This window comes from Phaseolus vulgaris, chromosome 5 (assembly GCF_000499845.2).
Source record: "Phaseolus vulgaris cultivar G19833 chromosome 5, P. vulgaris v2.0, whole genome shotgun sequence".
Taxonomy (NCBI): Eukaryota; Viridiplantae; Streptophyta; class Magnoliopsida; order Fabales; family Fabaceae; genus Phaseolus; species Phaseolus vulgaris.
Window position 1 is genome coordinate 30,828,683 of NC_023755.2, and position 17,680 is coordinate 30,846,362.

Consider the following 17,680-nt stretch of genomic DNA (forward strand, 5'->3'; position numbering starts at 1 on the left):
GGCGATGTCTTACTTTGGGGCGATGTCTACACTCGGCGACGTCTTACTTCTGCGCGATGCTTCTCTTGGGCGATGGGCGATGATCCATCTTGGCGGTGACATATCTCGGCGATAACCGATTATTTATACTGCAGAACGCCGCTTCTACATACGGCGACTACGTTGACTTCTTGACCACCTACCTTTCTCTTGTCCACGTCATCACCCCTGATGACCTGGTCGGTACACAAGCCCCCCAGTCTTGAGCTGATAACTTGTTTTCAGCAAAAAGACTAAGAAGTTCACCGTTTCATTTTCTTCTTCAATACATATAAATGTGCGCATGGTTTTGCTTTTATCTACTGTGTAATCATCTGATATAACTGACTAACTCTTGCTTTAAAGAAATCGACATAGCGCCAGTTGGTGCTTAGCTCTGTGAAAATCAACTTAACTAGACAAACTATTAGTTTATAACAATAACATTTAACGCAAAATCACTTACTGGGCAGTAGGCGTGGGTCAGTCTTAGTATCTGAAATCTAGCTCGCCTGATTTGCCAAGTGACATGCGCACTTCTATGTCATCGCCTCAAACTCTGCTAACTTAGTTCTCGCCGTGTACTTCTTCTTTCGAGCTTCAATCACAAAGCCGTGGGCTTCTTTGGATGCTATTTTCCTTTTTATCTGCTAAGACGTCCTCTGGGGAGCGGCCTCATACCTTGAGCTATCAATTCTGCTCATTCTGGGAGGAGAGCTGCCTTTAACGGACCCCCCTCTGCCTTCCCTGAGCCTTTAATCTGAAACAACTTGATCTGAGTAGTGAGGTGTCTTTTACGAACCTACCTCAGCCACCCTGTGACTTCTTCCACCCTGATAACTTATCTGTTGTGCGATCACCTGGTAACTTGGTTGGTTTTTACTCAACCCAATTAACTTAGCAAAAACTGATGCTTAATTTCCTGGAAATCAACTTATCTTGAACAAACGGTTAGTCTATAGCAATAACATTTGACACGAAATTACTTACTGAGCAGTAGGCGGGAGTCATTTTTAGTATCTGACATCTCGCTTGCCTGATCTGCCAAGTGACATGTGTATTTCTAGGTCATCGCCTAAAACTTTGTTGGCCTGGTTCTGCACTGAGGACTTTCGAACTTGCCTCAATTTGCTTAAGCAAAGAAGTCTTGTACTCTGTTCTTGCCTGAACTCACTCTGAGGTGAGAAGGACTTTATCTGGCCTGAACTCGCTCGACGGCGAGAAGGACTTTATCTGGCCTGAACTCGCTCGACGGCGAAAAGGACTTTATCTTGCCTGAACTCGCTCGACGGCGAGAAGGACTTTATCTTGCCTGAACTCGCTCGACGGCGAGAAGGACTTTATCTGGTGCCTCAACTTGCCCAGGGGTCTGCCTGGATGCACTGAGGACTTTTAATCTCATCTCGTACCGGGGCTAGCTATTCATACTTGAGGAGGGGGCGTCCCGAAGGAATCCCTTAACCCCTGCTCAAGGACTAGGCGCCCGGGTTTTAACTGTTATCTGGTACCGGGGCTAGCTATTCATACTTGAGGAGGGGGCGTCCCGAAGGAATCCCTTAACCCCTGCTCAAGGACTAGGCGCCCGGGTTTTAACTGTTATCTGGTACCGGGGCTAGCTATTCATACTTGAGGAGGGGGCGTCCCGAAGGAATCCCTTAACCCCTGCTCAAGGACTAGGCGCCCGGGTTTTAACTGTTATCTGGTACCGGGGCTAGCTATTCATACTTGAGGAGGGGGCGTCCCGAAGGAATCCCTTAACCCCTGCTCAAGGACTAGGCAACCGGATTTTAACTCATACTAGACATACCTGTCATCTTGCTCAGAACTCTCGCCTATACTCGTTCTTGGCGAGTAGGACTTCTTAATCTGTTCTCGCCTAAACTCGTTCTTGGCGAGTAGGACTTCTGATCTGTTCTCGCCTATACTCGCTCTAGGCGAGTAGGACTTTTTATCTGTTCTCGCCTATACTCGCTCTAGGCGAGTAGGACTTTTTATTCTATTCTCGCCTACACTCGTTCTAGGCGAGTAGGACTTAAAACTTAACTTTCACCTCCGATTGCCAGGTGGCGATGAGGACTTAAAAACTTTATGCTCATGCCTGCGATCGCTAGGTGGCGATGAGGACTTAAAAACTTTATGCTCGTGCCTGCGATCGCCAGGTGGCGATGAGGACTTAAAAACTTTATACTTTAAAACTTTGGACTGAATGCATGTGATCTGAATCTGCCCCAAATTACCCAAGGACGACAAAGTCTTCTCTTCGAAAACTTAAAATGACAAACATGCAAACTCAATAACTGGGAAACTTTGATAAATTGGATATTAACTTATGATGAACATACATGTTATCTGATTGATTATCTGGCTGCAACGCCTACTTCTGGCGATACTTTGTTCTAGAGATACCTGTTCTTGGCATCGCTATCTCGGTGACGCCTTGTCTTGGCAGTGCCTTGTTCTGGCGACGCCATCTTGGTTCTCTTCTTTGATCTTTGATTTTACATGGAAGGGAAAAACTAAGGCAAATGTATCTTAATTTCTTCTCGCCTACACGCGCTCACGGCGAGGAAGGTCTTTTTAAACTCTTCTCGCCTACACTCGCTTACGTCGAGGAAGGTCTTTCTCAACTTTTCTCGCCTACGCTCGCTCACGGCGAGGAGGACTAAAAAACTTCACACTTGTGCCTCCGATTGCCATATGGCGATGAGGAGTTAAAACATTATGCTTTAAAACCTTGTACTGAATGCATGCCATAATCTTTAAACTGTTGCCTTAAATCTCATAAAAGCGATAAGGTCTTTTTTCTGAAAACTTAAAATGATAAGCATGCGAACTTAAATAACTTGGAAACTTTGACAAAACTGTTTTAACTGACACTGCTTCTTAAAGAGTGCCCCTTGAAAAACTGCTTTAACTTAAACTACTTCTAATTATTACCTTGGCGATCTGGTTTTGTGTCTCGCCGTCTAAAGTTTTCCCCAACTTAAACGTCTTGTCGTTGATCTTCTTCTCAAGCCACTCCTCGACTGGCTGAGGCCTCTTCTCGTTGGTTAACTCCAACGGTAGACTTTAGCCCTTCTATCTCCGTCTGAGAATCGTATTTCCTTGATCAAGAAACCTCTCACCTGCAAAGACAAAGGGGCAAACCAAAACGGTGGCGAGCGGCGACTTGAGAGTCGCTACGGACCTGTTCAAAGGCTCGAACCACAACGGTGGCGAGTTGCGATCAAGGGTGCCCATGTCCAGGTTGTCTCTGAGCCAAGGGTCAGTGCACATGAGTCGTAATGTACCTGTTAGAGGAGTTGTCCTGATGGCTTGACTTTTCACCGACAGGCTTCGTCGTCCAACACTTCTATGACCCTGCATGGTGTAAAAGTTTGATGTTGTACTGCCCTTTACCGTCGAGCTACGGTAGGACATAATAATTTGTCATTCTCGACACACGAGTTCTGCAAAATTTGTCAAAGTTGATCTTTCTTGCATGTTGTAGATCGTGAACTAGTACACCAGGTAAGTTCCCAGGAAAGAGAGGTGGGTCACCAACGGACATGCTTAAATACCAAGTCTTTCCTCGCCAGAACTTTCCTAGACATGTACTTTTTCACTACTATGCTCTATGACCAGCAACAAGAATAACTTCTCTACTGTGAGAGATCATGATCATGATAACAATATCACAACAAATTTAAATGATAATTAATCGTTCACGTCATCTTCAGAGTAACATGATAACAGATTCTTAAATATCCGTTATTTCCATGATAATATGATAGCCTATTCAAACAATAATAATTATATCTTTCATCTTCAGAATAACATGATAGCAGGTAAAATATCTTTTCCATCTTCTATCTATAGAATAATATCACCACAAATAAAATATTTCTTTATCTTTTATGCAACAGATATAATATCACAACAAATAAAATTTAATAACTCAACAAATATTATAACAGATAAAATTTAATATAGCAACAAATATATTACAACAAATAAAATTTCTCTTTATCTTTTATCCCCAGAATAATATCACAATATTTTCATAATAATATCAGAACAGACAAAATATCTCTACAAATAAAATGTTTCTTTATCTTTTATCTCTAAAATAATATCTCAACAGATAAAATGTTTCTTTATCTTTTATCTCCAAAATAATATCACAACAAACAAAATATCTCTACAAATAAAATATTTCTTTATCTTTTATCTCCAAAATAATATATTTCTTTATCTTTTATCTCTAAAATAATATCTCAACAGATAAAATATTTCTTTATCTTTTATTTGCAAAATAATATCACAACAAACAAAATATCTCTACAAATTAAATATTTCTTTATCTTTTATCTCCAAAATAATATCACAACAAACAAAATATCTCTACAAATAAAATATTTCTTTATCTTTTATCTCCAAAATAATATCACAACAAACAAAATATCTCTTCATTTTTTATCTCTAAAATAATATATTTCTTTATCTTTTATCTCTAGATTATCTTTTACCTTTGGAATAATATCACAACAGATAAAATATTCCATTATCTTTTATCTTCATAATAATACCATAACAAATATAATATCACAACAAATAAAATATTCCATTATCTTTTATCTTCATAATAATACCATAACAAATATAATATCATAACAAACAAAATATTCCATTATCTTTTATCCTCATAATAATATCATAACAAATATAATATCACAACAAATAAAATATTTCTTTATCTTTTATCTATAGTAATATCACAACAAATATAATATCACAACAAATAAAATATTTCTTTATCTTTTATCTCTAGATTATCTTTTATCTTTGGAATAATATCGCAACAGATAAAATATCTTTTTTATCTTTGTTACCTTTTCTGGGCTGACCAACATCTGAGTTGAGCTCACGACTCACCTCTTGTGCCCAATCACCGATGACCTTCCCCGAACCCTTGGGTCGAGCTGACGGGCTCTCCTGCATGGCGCTCATGCCCCTGTCTTACTTGGCACTAGGTAACCATTTACTCACGGGGCGGCTATACTCGAGTGGTTGCACTGACACCGAGCTAGGTTGACTTTACCTGTGTTGTGCTTAAACAAATCAACGAACAGATCAATTCCACAGAGCGCCTATGCTCGTACTTATACCGAGCTAGGTCAACTTATCATGTGCCAATTCAGATAAATCAACAAAGTTAAATGCATCATCTTCCAAGAACAGATTTATCACACATTGTTCAAAGAGAAAGAATTAAGCATGAATATCTTAGCTGAAATACAACTTAAGGTTTGCCACATTCCACGCTCAAGGAATGGCCTTAACTGGTCAGCCTTGGCTTCTTCATTCACTGATTGGAGGGCTTCTCCACGATTTGTTGTATGGTCATCTCTTCGCTCCTAGTGCGTGCGGGTCTCATGTTCGTGGTTTCTGGAAGCCCCCCTCGACTATCTGCGATTTGAGGGTTGGAACTAGGTTGGAAACTGTAACTGGAACTGAAAAACTTGTGTGGTGGGACTGATGTTTTATATCGAGCCCCACGGTGGGCGCCAAATGTTCCGGCCGGTTGACCTGGGTCGTCTTTATGCGTGGCTTGTTCTAATGAGCTAGGGCACCTTCGTTCTGCTCCGTCTATGAGTACCTGAAAAAGAAGAACAAAGGGACGCCCTCGCGGCCGTTTGCACTCCGACGATCAAGTCAGCTAGCGAGAAACACCAAAGTGACTAAAGACTGTATGATTATCTCAATGACTGGAACTGTGTTGCCCTAATTGCCTTGTGCTCATAGCTGGGTGTGCCGTCAAGAACAACTAGGGTTTAGTGCTCTGTATAACTATGAAAGCGTCTATCTGAGAACTAGGTGAAAACCCGTGTAACTGTGAAAGCGTACCTTACTAGGGCTCTTCGCGCCCTTTATATAGGTGAAAACTAGGGTTTACCTCTGCGTTGCTTGCTATTATCTAGGGTTCCTTGGAGAAGGTCCTTGCGCCGCTATCTTTAGGATATCTTTAATGAGCACGTGGGCATTGCCACGTGCCCCTTTGACTCGATCATTTATTCTGTGCGGAGGGTCCCACAGTGCCGCCACCCAACTTTAGGGCGATGTCTTACTTTGGGGCGATGTCTACACTCGGTGACGTCTTACTTCTGCGCGATGCTTCTCTTGGGCGATGGGCGATGGTCCATCTTGGCGGTGACATATCTCGGCGATAACCAATTATTTATACTGCAGAACGCCGCTTCTACATACGGCGACTACGTTGACTTCTTGACCACCTACCTTTCTCTTGTCCACGTCATCACCCCTGATGACCTGGTCGGTACACGAACCAATCCCCTAATTCGGCCCACCAGCGTAGGCCCATTAAAGTAATATAAATAGCGTAGATTCCAAGAATTAGGTACGTCATTATCTATAGTGCTCTGACAATCTACAGTGCCTTCTGCAGGTACCATCCGAGCATATGTTCCCGAGCGACCGCGAGAGGAGACGAAGAAGGAAGGGAAAGTAGTAAGAAAAAAGGATTGAACGTTGAAGTGACCGACCGACAGGGTGTGTCTAGCAATCGTTCTCCAGGCCCCAATACCCGCAGTGGATTATTCTGCTGGGATTGAAACATATTCGTTAGTGGTGTTACAAATTCGTGCCTTTTCCTTAGCTAGACCTTGAATGTACTGCTTGTATATAATCAGACTATTTGTTTTGATTTCAATGGAATAATAGAAGAGATATTTATTCTCATATCTTTTGTTTTTCTTTTATTCTATTGTTCATCTCCATTCTCTTTTATTCATCTTTGTATTATTTCATATATTTCATAGTAATATATCAGCGGCCAACATCTCATAAGTGCTATAGTTTATTGTGTTGCTATCTTCTTTCAACTTGCCCTTGAGGATGTTGAGTTGGTCACGACTCAATTTTAAAAAAGAGGCAACCACAGTTGTGTTGGTGGTGATTGGTGGTGAGAGCTGGTATTCGTGGTGAGGAAAAGCTGGTTGAGGTGGGTCCCTGGCACGAAGTAGCTTCTTGTCAATAAATGGGGGAACAAAAATGAGGATGCCACGAGCCACATTGGACCACGAATTGATGAAGTGAAGACCTGATTCTTCATCTGCTACATGGTGCTCTATACCAACGCCTAATGAGACTCCACCACATTTGAAATATGTTACCTGAATGCATGCAGTGCAGTGCAGCAAATAGTTAGTTTCACTTTATTCTTAGAAAGAGAAAGGAAAGGAACGCACCTGTAACACCACTAACGGATATGTTTCAATTTCGGCAGAATAATCCACCACGGGAATAAGGATGCGATGGTGAAGGTTGTGAGTGAAGTGGTCCATGGCAACGATGGCATGAGCCTCAACGAAAAGTACACCCTGACTGTCACATTAAATCTCCACGCAGTGGTCATCACCGCGGCATAGGCGGCTGGCCATTGGGTAGAAAAGGACGAGGGTCTTATTTAGGGCTTCCTTTAGAATGTTGGAATGGAAGAAATTGGAAGCCCCGTTTGGGTTGTAGAAATAGACATTGGGACTGTGATAATTCCTCGCCAACAAATCTATGTTTGACATCCACAACCCCTTCTGCTGATTGCACCATTATCGAGTCCTTTCTTGATTTCTGCATGATGTGCAAAGGAAGATAGGAGGTGATAGCCACCACTTGGAATGAGAGAGATGAAGGAAGGAAAAAAGGGGAGATGAAATTTCTTCTGGAAATGGAAAAATAGTTGTCTTATTTCATTACGTTTTTGTTATGTACAATATATATGAAATACAAAATACAATAGGTTGGGCTTCAGCCTAAGGAATAGAATTAGAAAGGCCCAAAACTCAATACCCCCCCTCAAGCTGGAGCGTGGATATTCAGCACGCCTAGCTTGTGAAGGAGTCTATGGAAAACATCATTGTCAAGTTGTTTAGTAAGAAGATCAGCAGGTTGATTTTCAGTACTTATGGGTAACAGATTGAAGAGACCTTGTTGAAGCCTTTCTCTTACCACATGACAATCTATATCAAGGTGTTTTGTCCTTTCATGGAAGCTGTGATTTTGAGCGATATGTCTAGCAGACTGACTATCACAAAACAGATTTGTTGTGCTATGAGTGGTAATGTCCAGATCCTCCAGCAAGAAAGTAACCCACTGAACTTCACAACAAGTTGCAGCTAACGCACGATATTCTGCCTCAGAGGAAGACCTTGATACGGTGTTCTGTTTCTTGGTTTTCCATGATATTAGAGATTCTCCAAGGAATATACAGAAAGCAGTGGTTGATCGGCGCGTCAAGATGCAAGATGCCCAATTAGAGTCACTGAACGGGAATCCTCTTCAAAAAGTTGGAGACAAAGGCGTCAATCAGAGAGACGGACGTGATCCCAAACACCTTATGATCAACCCAGCTAGAGCCCTCATAAGGACGCGGTCGCTCAAAGGTGCTCGACTGGTCAGACGCACTGCCCAGGTCATCACCCCTGACTTCCTCCTCAAAAGGGGCAATGGTTTGAATTGCCCTGACCGACAAAACTTGGGTGGAGGACGAGGCAGATGAGGAGGACGAGGAAGACGAAGACAAAGGGGGCTCGGGAAGAGGAGATTGTGCAGCTAAAGAAGAAGTAGGATGAGAAAGGGAAGACATCACTAACCTTGGAAGGATGACAACAACAGCACAAGAGGATGAAAGGCGTTCGGGATTCGGAGCAAAGTTCAGAAATAAAACGTGAGAGGTCACTGTTGAGAGCTCCTACTTATAGCCTGAGAGAGTCTCGAGAGTCGAAACGTCACAACTCCCTCAACCATTGGATCAAAGAGATCCAACGGTCCACGTCGTATGGCGCACATAAACCCCTCATAAATGCACATCACATCACTCGGTCAGGCACCATCAAACATCACGTCATCCATCGATTTGATATACCGGAGAACTCTCTGTGCAGCTTGATGGTGCTGTTTTGTGGGTGGTTGAACAAATTAACTATGGCATTGAACAAAAAAACTAATGTCAGGTCTTGTGTTCACCAAGTAAAGCAAGCGCCCAATGATCCTTCGATATACAAAGACATCATGCATGTTCAAACAACTTTTCATTTTTCTTGACCATAGGTGTAAAAACTGGTTTCGCACCAGTCATCCCTGCATCAACTAGTATTTCAAGTGCATATTTCCTCTGGCAGACGTTAATTTCTTTGTTATAGCAATCTCCAAACCTAAAAAAAATAAATTAATTGCCCAAGGTCTTTGATGGAAAAAGCTGCATTCAAAGAACTCTTAACAGCTTGTATATCTTTCATGTTATTCCCAACAATTAGTATATCATCGACATATATGAGAAGTGTTGTAAAAGTGTTCTCGTGTTTTCTAATGAACAAAGAGCTATTAGCTTTTGAATGAGTGAAATTAATTGAGTAATGAAAGGTAGTAAGTTTATCATACCATTGCTTGCTTGCTTGCTTCAAACCATATAAGGATTTAGTCAAGCGGCAAACCTAGTTTTCTTTTTCAGTGGTGATCCCAGGAGGAATGTCCATGTAGACTTCCTCTTGTAAATCCCCATGCAGAAAAGCGTTATCAACGACTAGCTGTTCAAGGTGCCAGTCCATAATGGAAGCAACTGCAAGGATGCATCGCAGAGTGGTGAGTCTCGCGACTGGTGAATAAGTCTCCATGTAGTCTATTCCTTCTCGTTGTGTATATCCCTTCGCCACAAGACGTGCCTTGTACCTCTCAATCTTCCCATCAACTCTTCTTTTTATTTTGTATACCCATTTACATCCAATGGGAGTTTTGTTTGGAGAAAGATCTGTGATTTCCCAGGTTCTGTTGAATTCGAGCGCTTTTATTTCAGATTCCATAGCCTTCAACCACTCAGGGTGTCCGTTTGCTTCTTCAAAATTTCGGGGCTCGATTTGTGATGAAAGGGACAAAGTGTATTTTAGTTGTTTATCAGATAGTTTATTGTATGAAATGACAAAATCAAAAGGATAATGTACCTTTGAGTTCAGATTCTTATTGCACGGTGCAACCATCATTTGATGATGATAATCTTCCATATAAGTATGTGGTCTCCTAATCCGTGTGGAACGCCTCAGATCATCATGAATAACATTGTTCTCGTTTTGTCTCTGTTCTTCACGTTCGAAATGGCTCTCTTCGGGTTGTTCAAGACCATCATTCAGATACATCATAAAATCGTCTTCTTCTCGAGTAATGGGCTGACTGGGTTGACTATTCCTATTTTTCATATCACAAAACCTAGTTTCATAGAAAACAACATTTCTAGATACATAAATCTCTCTAGAGTGTATGTCCATGACAATATAACCTTTCACTCCTTGTTTGTAACCGAGGAAAATGCACTTATGTGCTCTAGGATCAAATTTGTGCCTATTTTGTTCCAAAGTGGAGGCAAAACACAAGCAACCAAGAACTTTAATATCAGCTAAAACAGGCATGCATTTGTACAAGAGTTCGTAGGGACTTCTATTTTGAATTACAAGTGATGAGAAACGGTTTATCAAATAAACGGAGTGCAAAATAGAAAAATACCAGTATGCATTAGGTAGATTTGATTGAAACATTATGCACCGAGTAACGTTAAGAATGTGTTGGTGTTTTCTTTCCACAATAGAATTTTGTTGTGGAGTTTCATTGCAAGAACTTTGATGTATGATACCATTTTTATCATAAAAATCATTCCAGCATAATTCTTTGCCATTATCCGTTCTAATGATTTTAATACTCTTATCAAATTGGTTCTTAATGTGAATAACAAAATGTTGTAAAAGATTTCTAGTTTCACTCTTATTTTTCATAAGATAAACCCAAGTATGTCTACTAAAATCATCCATAATGGTTAAGAAGTACATGTGACCTTGAATAGAAGGAACACCAAGAGGACCCCATATGTCAATGTCAATAAGATCAAAAACAGATTTACTAAAACTTTTACTAAGCTGAAAAGGTATTTGTGTTGCTTTGCAAGATGACAAGGAGAACAAATATTTTCGTGATTGAAATGTATATCATTGTGTATTTTGGCTAAGTGTTCTAAGACCTTATTCGAAGCATGGCCCATCCTACAATGCCAAATATCAAGTTTTTCAATAGTTTTAAAAACAGCTTCATTATGTACAGAGTTAACAAGACTATCCTTCCTATCTGCATACATGTGATAAAGCCCATCCTTGATTTCAGCTTGACCAATCGTCTTCAAGGTAAGCTTTTCCTGTATCTGACAAACATCATGTGTGAAAACAAATTGACACTTCAAGGATTTTGTTAGTCTTTGCACAATTATAATATTTAGCATGAGTTCAGGTATGTACAAAACGTCATGCAGAATAATATCTTTGGTTAGGAAAACACTTCCAGCAAAAAAAGCAGTGACCCTTTGATTGTTGGGAAGCTTAACCATTACTGGTTTTATTTTGTAGTAATTTGTGTAAACAGAGATAGAGCAGGCCACATGGTGTGTGGCTCCAGTATCAAGAATCCAGCAATTCATACCTTTTCTACCTGTGTTGTTGTCAACTACTGGGAAGTCTCCTATGGTGTTGTTAACAACCTTTTTTGTTCCTTTTGAATTCTGTATCATGTCCAAAAGATGTTGGAGTTGCTCTGGATTGATAGCTTTAAAAATTTTCTCATTGACAGCGTCATTGAATATGTGTTTTCCTCTCTCGTTCTCATGATCTCTATCTTCTTCAGTAGTGTCTGCATTGTAGTTGACTCTATGCTTCATCCATGGTGGGTATTCGTGCTTCGAGTAGCACTCGTCTGCGGTGTGATTCATTTTGTGACAAAAGGAACATTGTTTTCCATATCCTTTTTGATGAGAATCAACTAAAGGTGGCTTTTTATAATGAAGAACAAGATCATTCGCCTTCACATTTAAAGTTTTTCTTGTTAATCTTTGCAAAAGATAAAGCCCAAGCCCAAGCCCAAGAAGGCCAAAGCCCACAAAAGCCCAAAGTCCATCCCATGAAGGGCAAGGCCAAGTATTAAATAAATATTGTTTAGAAAGGTGCTTAGAGGGAAACATTAGAAACCTCTATTGTTAAAGCATCTTTTAGTCTTTAGTTAGGAGTCTTAGGGGGGGTGTGTTAGTAGATAGGTGTAGGAGTAGAAAAGGAGGTGCCAAAGTGAAGGAAGAGGTCACACCTTCCTCATGCTTTGTTTTAGGCGCAAATTCTAGAAGCTTTTTGGGAGGGAGTTTTTGAATTTGTGTAGCTTATATTTCAGCACCTTAGGCTATAAATAGAGGTGCTCTCTTTGTATTTTTCAGAATTGAATGAGAGTAAAGAAACTATACTCAATTTTTGAGTGAGCATTGGACAGCTTTTGAGCCTTCTTCTCTAGTCTTATCTTGAAGGATCCATAGTGTCCTCAAGTGGCGGCAGCACACTCATCTAGGAGAAACCATCCTTCTAGTGGCGTGATCACTCACCTTCTCTTCCATCTCCATAAGCTTTTCTCTTCTCCTTTCTTCCTACTCTTTCAATTGTTCATGTTTAGCTTGTGTTCTTGAGTTTTGGTTTGGTTATTTTTCATTTTCCAGCAGCTGTTCTTATTCTTTTCTGTTTTGGTTCGGTGCATTTTAATTTCCAGCACTTCTAATTCAGTTTGCTTATCTTTTGTTCCATTTTGTTCGGTTCAATTTGACTATAATTGGAACTTCCATATGAGTTTGGAATTGGTGCTAGTTTTTGGAGAGTTCTTGACTTAGAACAATGATCCAATTCTAAGAAAAAGTGCCTAACTATTGTCCAACTCAAGTTGATTCCTAAGAAGGTCAAGAACCTTTCTCTATGTGCCTATTGGAATCACATCACTTTTCCTCTTCCTTTTCCGTAGTTGCGCCTGCCTTGTCCATAGTTACTGGTTTTACTGATTTTTTGATGTTGTTGATCGATACTGTTTGCTAGAATCTTTGTATCCATTCCTATACTTTCACTCAAGTGCCTTTCTTGTTGCAGAACAAAAGAGAAAACTTTGTTAATACCCTGGCAGAGGTTCTGTTAGCAAGATTTGTGTTTTGACAGCATTGTAAGCTTCTCCCAAACCCTTCAAGAAACTCATAATGCACTCTGAATCCATGTATCCTGCCATGATTTTCATCATATTGTAGCTACATTTCGTTTTACAAGAGCAGCTCGGTAATGGCCTTAAAGAATCTGATTCTTCCCACAAGATTTGGGAGTCAGTATAATACTCTATTATGCTTCTTTCTCCCTGCTTAATAGAATTTATTTCTTGCAAAAGATCAGATAAACGCAAATGGTTGCTTTTTGAGAACCTTTCTTTGAGATCTTCCCACAGTTCCTTCGCATTATCAATGTAAATGATGCTTTGTTCAATTTGTGTTGAGATGTTGCGTGTGATCCATGAGATAACCATAACGTTGCATCTCTCCCATGCTTCGTCTTGGCTCTCACCGCGTGATGGCTCAGGAATATCCCCGTTGACAAACTTGAATTTATTTTTTGAAAGTAGAGCGCGTTTCATCGCCCTACTCCATGAGTGGTAATTTGAACCATCTAACAGCGAAGTTACAAAGACAATACCTGGATTTTCCCCAAAGTGTAGATAATACGTGTACCGTCCTGGTAGTCGGAAGTGATGACATGGCACCCAGCTACAGTGTAGGCGTGTTGACAAGGCTCCAGGTTGACAGAAAGGGAGGAAGTCGGGGGCTCGTGAAGTCGCCAGTTGTTAAGTTGGCGTGTTCCGATCTTCAGCATACCAGGCGATCGCCCAGTAGAAGGTGAAGTCGCCAGATGTAAACTCAGGCGACCAAGCGATTTGAGATCGCCAGAGCAAGCACATCGCCGGAGATGAAGGTGAAGCAGATTATGAAGGTGGCCGGCGAGACCACAGGGAAGGTGTACGAAGGCACCCTAACTCGCCAGTTCCAGTAGAGATCGCACTCCCAAGTTAGCTATGCACTGGGCAGTACCATGCATAAATAACTTAGCCAAAAAGAGAGTCAGAAGCAGCGCCCAAGTCAAGGAGGCTCCAGATGATGGCACGTGTACGACTGGATGCGAGCCACGTGTCGAAGTCTGTAACTGCCAGGAGAGAGAAAGTAACCAGGTATATAAGAGTTCTCAACGAACTTTTTGAGGTACGCACGTTCAGATTACACTCTTTACGCTTGCGAGTTCTAGAGCTTACTGTGAGAGAGAACATTGCACGGTTCCTTGAGATTTCTTGAGTGTTCTTGCTCTTAGTATTTGGTGGTTCGGTCACTGACTTGGGCGTTGGAGTGCGATCGGCCGCAGCGGCGCCGCTCTGTTCTTTTGCAGGTTCTTGAGGTAGATCTCGAGGAAGGACGGAGGTTTGAAGCGGTGCACACGTCGATCCTTTGACGAGGCAGTTTCCAGCGTTCTGGTCAACAGGCAGGATCATCAGGCGCCCACCGTGGGGCCGTGTAAAACTTGCTCCCATCCACAGCGTGAGTTCTTGGAGGTTTTCGAAGTTTTCTGTGTGGTTGTGTGCTGGTGCAACCATCGTTCGCTGTTTGCTTGAGATTTGTCCAGTGAATTCGCGTTTCATACCGCTCGTTTGGGTTTTTGATCGGTGAAGTGAGGTTTTCCTGCTGTTTACGTGTGATTTGTTCAGTGGAGCTGAGTTCTTTCGCTCGTTTGGTTATCCGCGCGAACAGCGGTGGTTTCTGGTGGAGTTGCAGGTTTCTTTGGAGGTTCGCGGTGCTCTTGAGTTTCTTGAAGAGTTTTGCGCAGTTTTTTCCGATTGATCGCTGAATCGATCGTAGCTGAAGTAAGTGTTGTTCGCTGCATTCCGTGATTCGCCAAGTTTCATGAGAAAAATGAGAAGCAATCGTTCAAGTCCGGTTGCGCCCGTCGCTGCTGAAGGCGCTGCCGCCATGACCATGGCGCAGATGGCAGAGATGATGCGTTCGTTGCAGGCCACTGTGGAAGCCTCGCGTATGGAACAGGCGAGAATGCATGAGGACCTAGTCGCCTCTCGCGCCAGGAATGAGGAGCTTAGCAAGGTAACTGAGGAGCTGCGTCAAGCTCTTCAGGAGCAACAAGGGCGTTCTACTGCTGAAGAGGTTGCGCCGTCGTCGCCACCTCGTGTTTTTCCTATGCCTTTTGTTCAGGCGATTACAGACACGCCTATTCCTACAAGCGTGGTTCCGGTTAAGGTTGTTTTCACCGGCGTGGAGGATCCTGAGGCTCATCTCACCACGTTCCATACGCAGATGATGCTGTCAGGGGGATCAGACGCCGTGTATTGCAAGATGTTCGTGAGCACGCTCCAGGGAACGGCGCTGGAATGGTTTGTGAGCCTGCCTAACGGTCACATAACCAGTTTCCAACAGTTCTCGAAGATTTTCGTCGAGCAGTACATTGTGAATAAGGCACCGCCCAGGGTGTCTTATGATTTGTTTGATATAAGGCAATATCAGGGAGAGTCCCTCAGAGACTACCTGAATCGCTTTGGGGCGCAGATGGTCAGATCGCCGGCCAAAGATGAAGAAATGCTGGTCTATGCATTCAAGAAGGGCGTGTTGCCGGGACCATTCTGCGAGGCGTTGATCAGGGCGCACCCCGCCACGTTTGCTGAGGTTAGGCGACTTGCGGTGGCCCACATCGCCGACGAGAGCGAGGTCGCCGAGAAGAGAGGAAGCGTGGCTCCCGCTAGGCCACGCGCCCAGACCAGGATCCAGCCACAGAGGGTGCTGGAGACAGCGGCGGCCAGGAGGGATCAGAGGACTCGCCATCCTTATGATCCAAGGAAGAACAAGGGTAGGGGCCAAGGACGCCAGCAACCAGCACGCCGGGAATACAATCGCCCGCCTAAGCACAAGTTTGTCATGGGATTGGCGGATCTGATCGCCATTCCCAACATATCCGATAGGTTGAAGGCGCCAGAAAAGGTGGGCGACAAAGTGCTGGGACCAAAGCCAGACGCCTGGTGTGAGTTTCACCAGGGCTTTGGCCATACAGTGGACTCGTGCTTAGCATTAGGATACCAGCTCGACGATCTGGTTAAGAGCGGGTTCCTAAACGACTATTTGTTGGATAGGAGGACGGGGGGCGCGTCGAGCTCCCAACCAGCAGGTGCTGAGGCTCAGCAGCACGAGATGCCTACGCACGGAGAAATCCACACCATCGCCGGGGGTTTCTCAGGAGGTGGATGCACCGCATCACAGAGGAAGAAGTACGCAAGGTCTGTGATGACGGTGGATATGTTTGAAGACCACTCGCCAGAAGTGGATATTACATTCACCAAGCAAGATCTCCGGGATGTTGTGCCTCATGACAACGATCCCATAGTAATTTCGTTGATAACAGCAGGAAGAAAGGTCCAAAGGGTGCTGGTGGACCAAGGAAGCTCGGCATACGTGATGTTCTGGCCGACTTTCACGCAGTTGGAACTGCCCCTTGACCAGCTGAGGCCCTATGGAGGGTGTTTGTATGGTTTCGAAGGTGACCAGGTGGAGGTCAGGGGGTACATAGAATTGAGGACAACGTTTACAGACGTGGCGGGTTCAAGAACGGAGAAAATTAAATATCTGGTTGTAAACGCTCCTTCAGCGTACAACATCCTGTTGGGAAGACCCACGCTCAACAGGATAGGTGCCATACCATCGACCCGGCACATGAAGGTGAAGTTGCCGTCCATGGAGGGGTGGTCATCACCATCAAATCCGATCAGAAGGAAGCAAAGAAGTGCTATGAGAATAGCCTGAAAAACAAGAGATCGGTGAGTTACGTAACAACCACCCCGCCTCCAGGTGTGAAACCCAGATCGACAGTAGCAGAAGAGATCGCCGGAAGGGACGTGGAGATGGTGGACGCTGAGTTGGGGGAGGGGAACGCGGGTCTGGAGGAGGAAGAGGCAAGGAATCGCCCTGAGGAAGCGAGAGAGCTGGGAATCGCCAGGGCGGTGATTGCCAGGGAAACCAGATCAAAACCTGTCGAGCAGTGGCTCGAGAGAGAAATCGGGGGAAAGATCTTCAAGCTGGGAAGATCCCTGGAGGTTGAGCTCCAGGACCAGATCGCCAAGGTGATTGAGCGGCATCTGGACGCGTTCGCATGGTTCGCTTCGGACATGCCCGGGATCGACCCCGACTTCTTGTGCCATCATCTGGCGATGGACAACTTGGTGAGACCAGTGCGACAAAGAAGAAGAAAGTTCAACGAAGAGAGGAGGCGGGCGATCAGGGACGAAACACAGAAACTCCTCGCTGCAGGCCACATCAGGGAAGTTCAGTACCCTGAATGGTTGGCAAATGTCGTGCTGGTGAAGAAGAGTAACGGGAAATGGCGCATGTGCGTCGATTTCACTGACCTGAACAAAGCTTGCCCAAAGGATTCGTATCCTTTACCGAGCATAGACGCCCTGGTAGATAGCGCTGCAGGGTGTAAGTTGCTAAGCTTCCTGGATGCCTTCTCGGGGTATAATCAGATCAAGATGCATCCCATGGATGAAGAGAAGACAGCCTTCATGACGGAGAGATCGTGCTATTGCTATAAGGTGATGCCGTTTGGGCTGAAGAACGCGGGGGCCACGTACCAGAGGCTGACGAATCGAGTACTTGCACCGATGCTGGGAAGGAACGTGCAAGCGTACGTCGATGACATGGTCGTGACCTTGCCGGAAAAGAGCAAGCACGTTGCAGACTTGGAGGAAT

The 17,680-nt window shown here is 43.5% G+C and overlaps 1 protein-coding gene and 1 pseudogene across 1 annotated transcript; both read right to left on the bottom strand.

The window, feature by feature from the left end:
• Positions 1-6,830: 6,830 nt before the first annotated feature.
• LOC137834302 (shikimate O-hydroxycinnamoyltransferase-like) lies at positions 6,831-9,311 on the bottom strand (annotated as a pseudogene).
• Positions 9,312-13,014: 3,703 nt separating this feature from the next.
• On the bottom strand, positions 13,015-13,524 carry LOC137834303 (uncharacterized). The gene has a single exon (XM_068642362.1). It carries the CDS (start codon positions 13,522-13,524, stop codon positions 13,015-13,017), a length of 510 nt encoding a protein of 169 aa, XP_068498463.1.
• Positions 13,525-17,680: the final 4,156 nt, after the last annotated feature.

Bases quoted from the DNA above. Each gene is read 5' to 3' on its own strand.
- LOC137834303 (XM_068642362.1), bottom strand. From the start codon at position 13,524: ATGAAACGCGCTCTACTTTCAAAAAATAAATTCAAGTTTGTCAACGGG.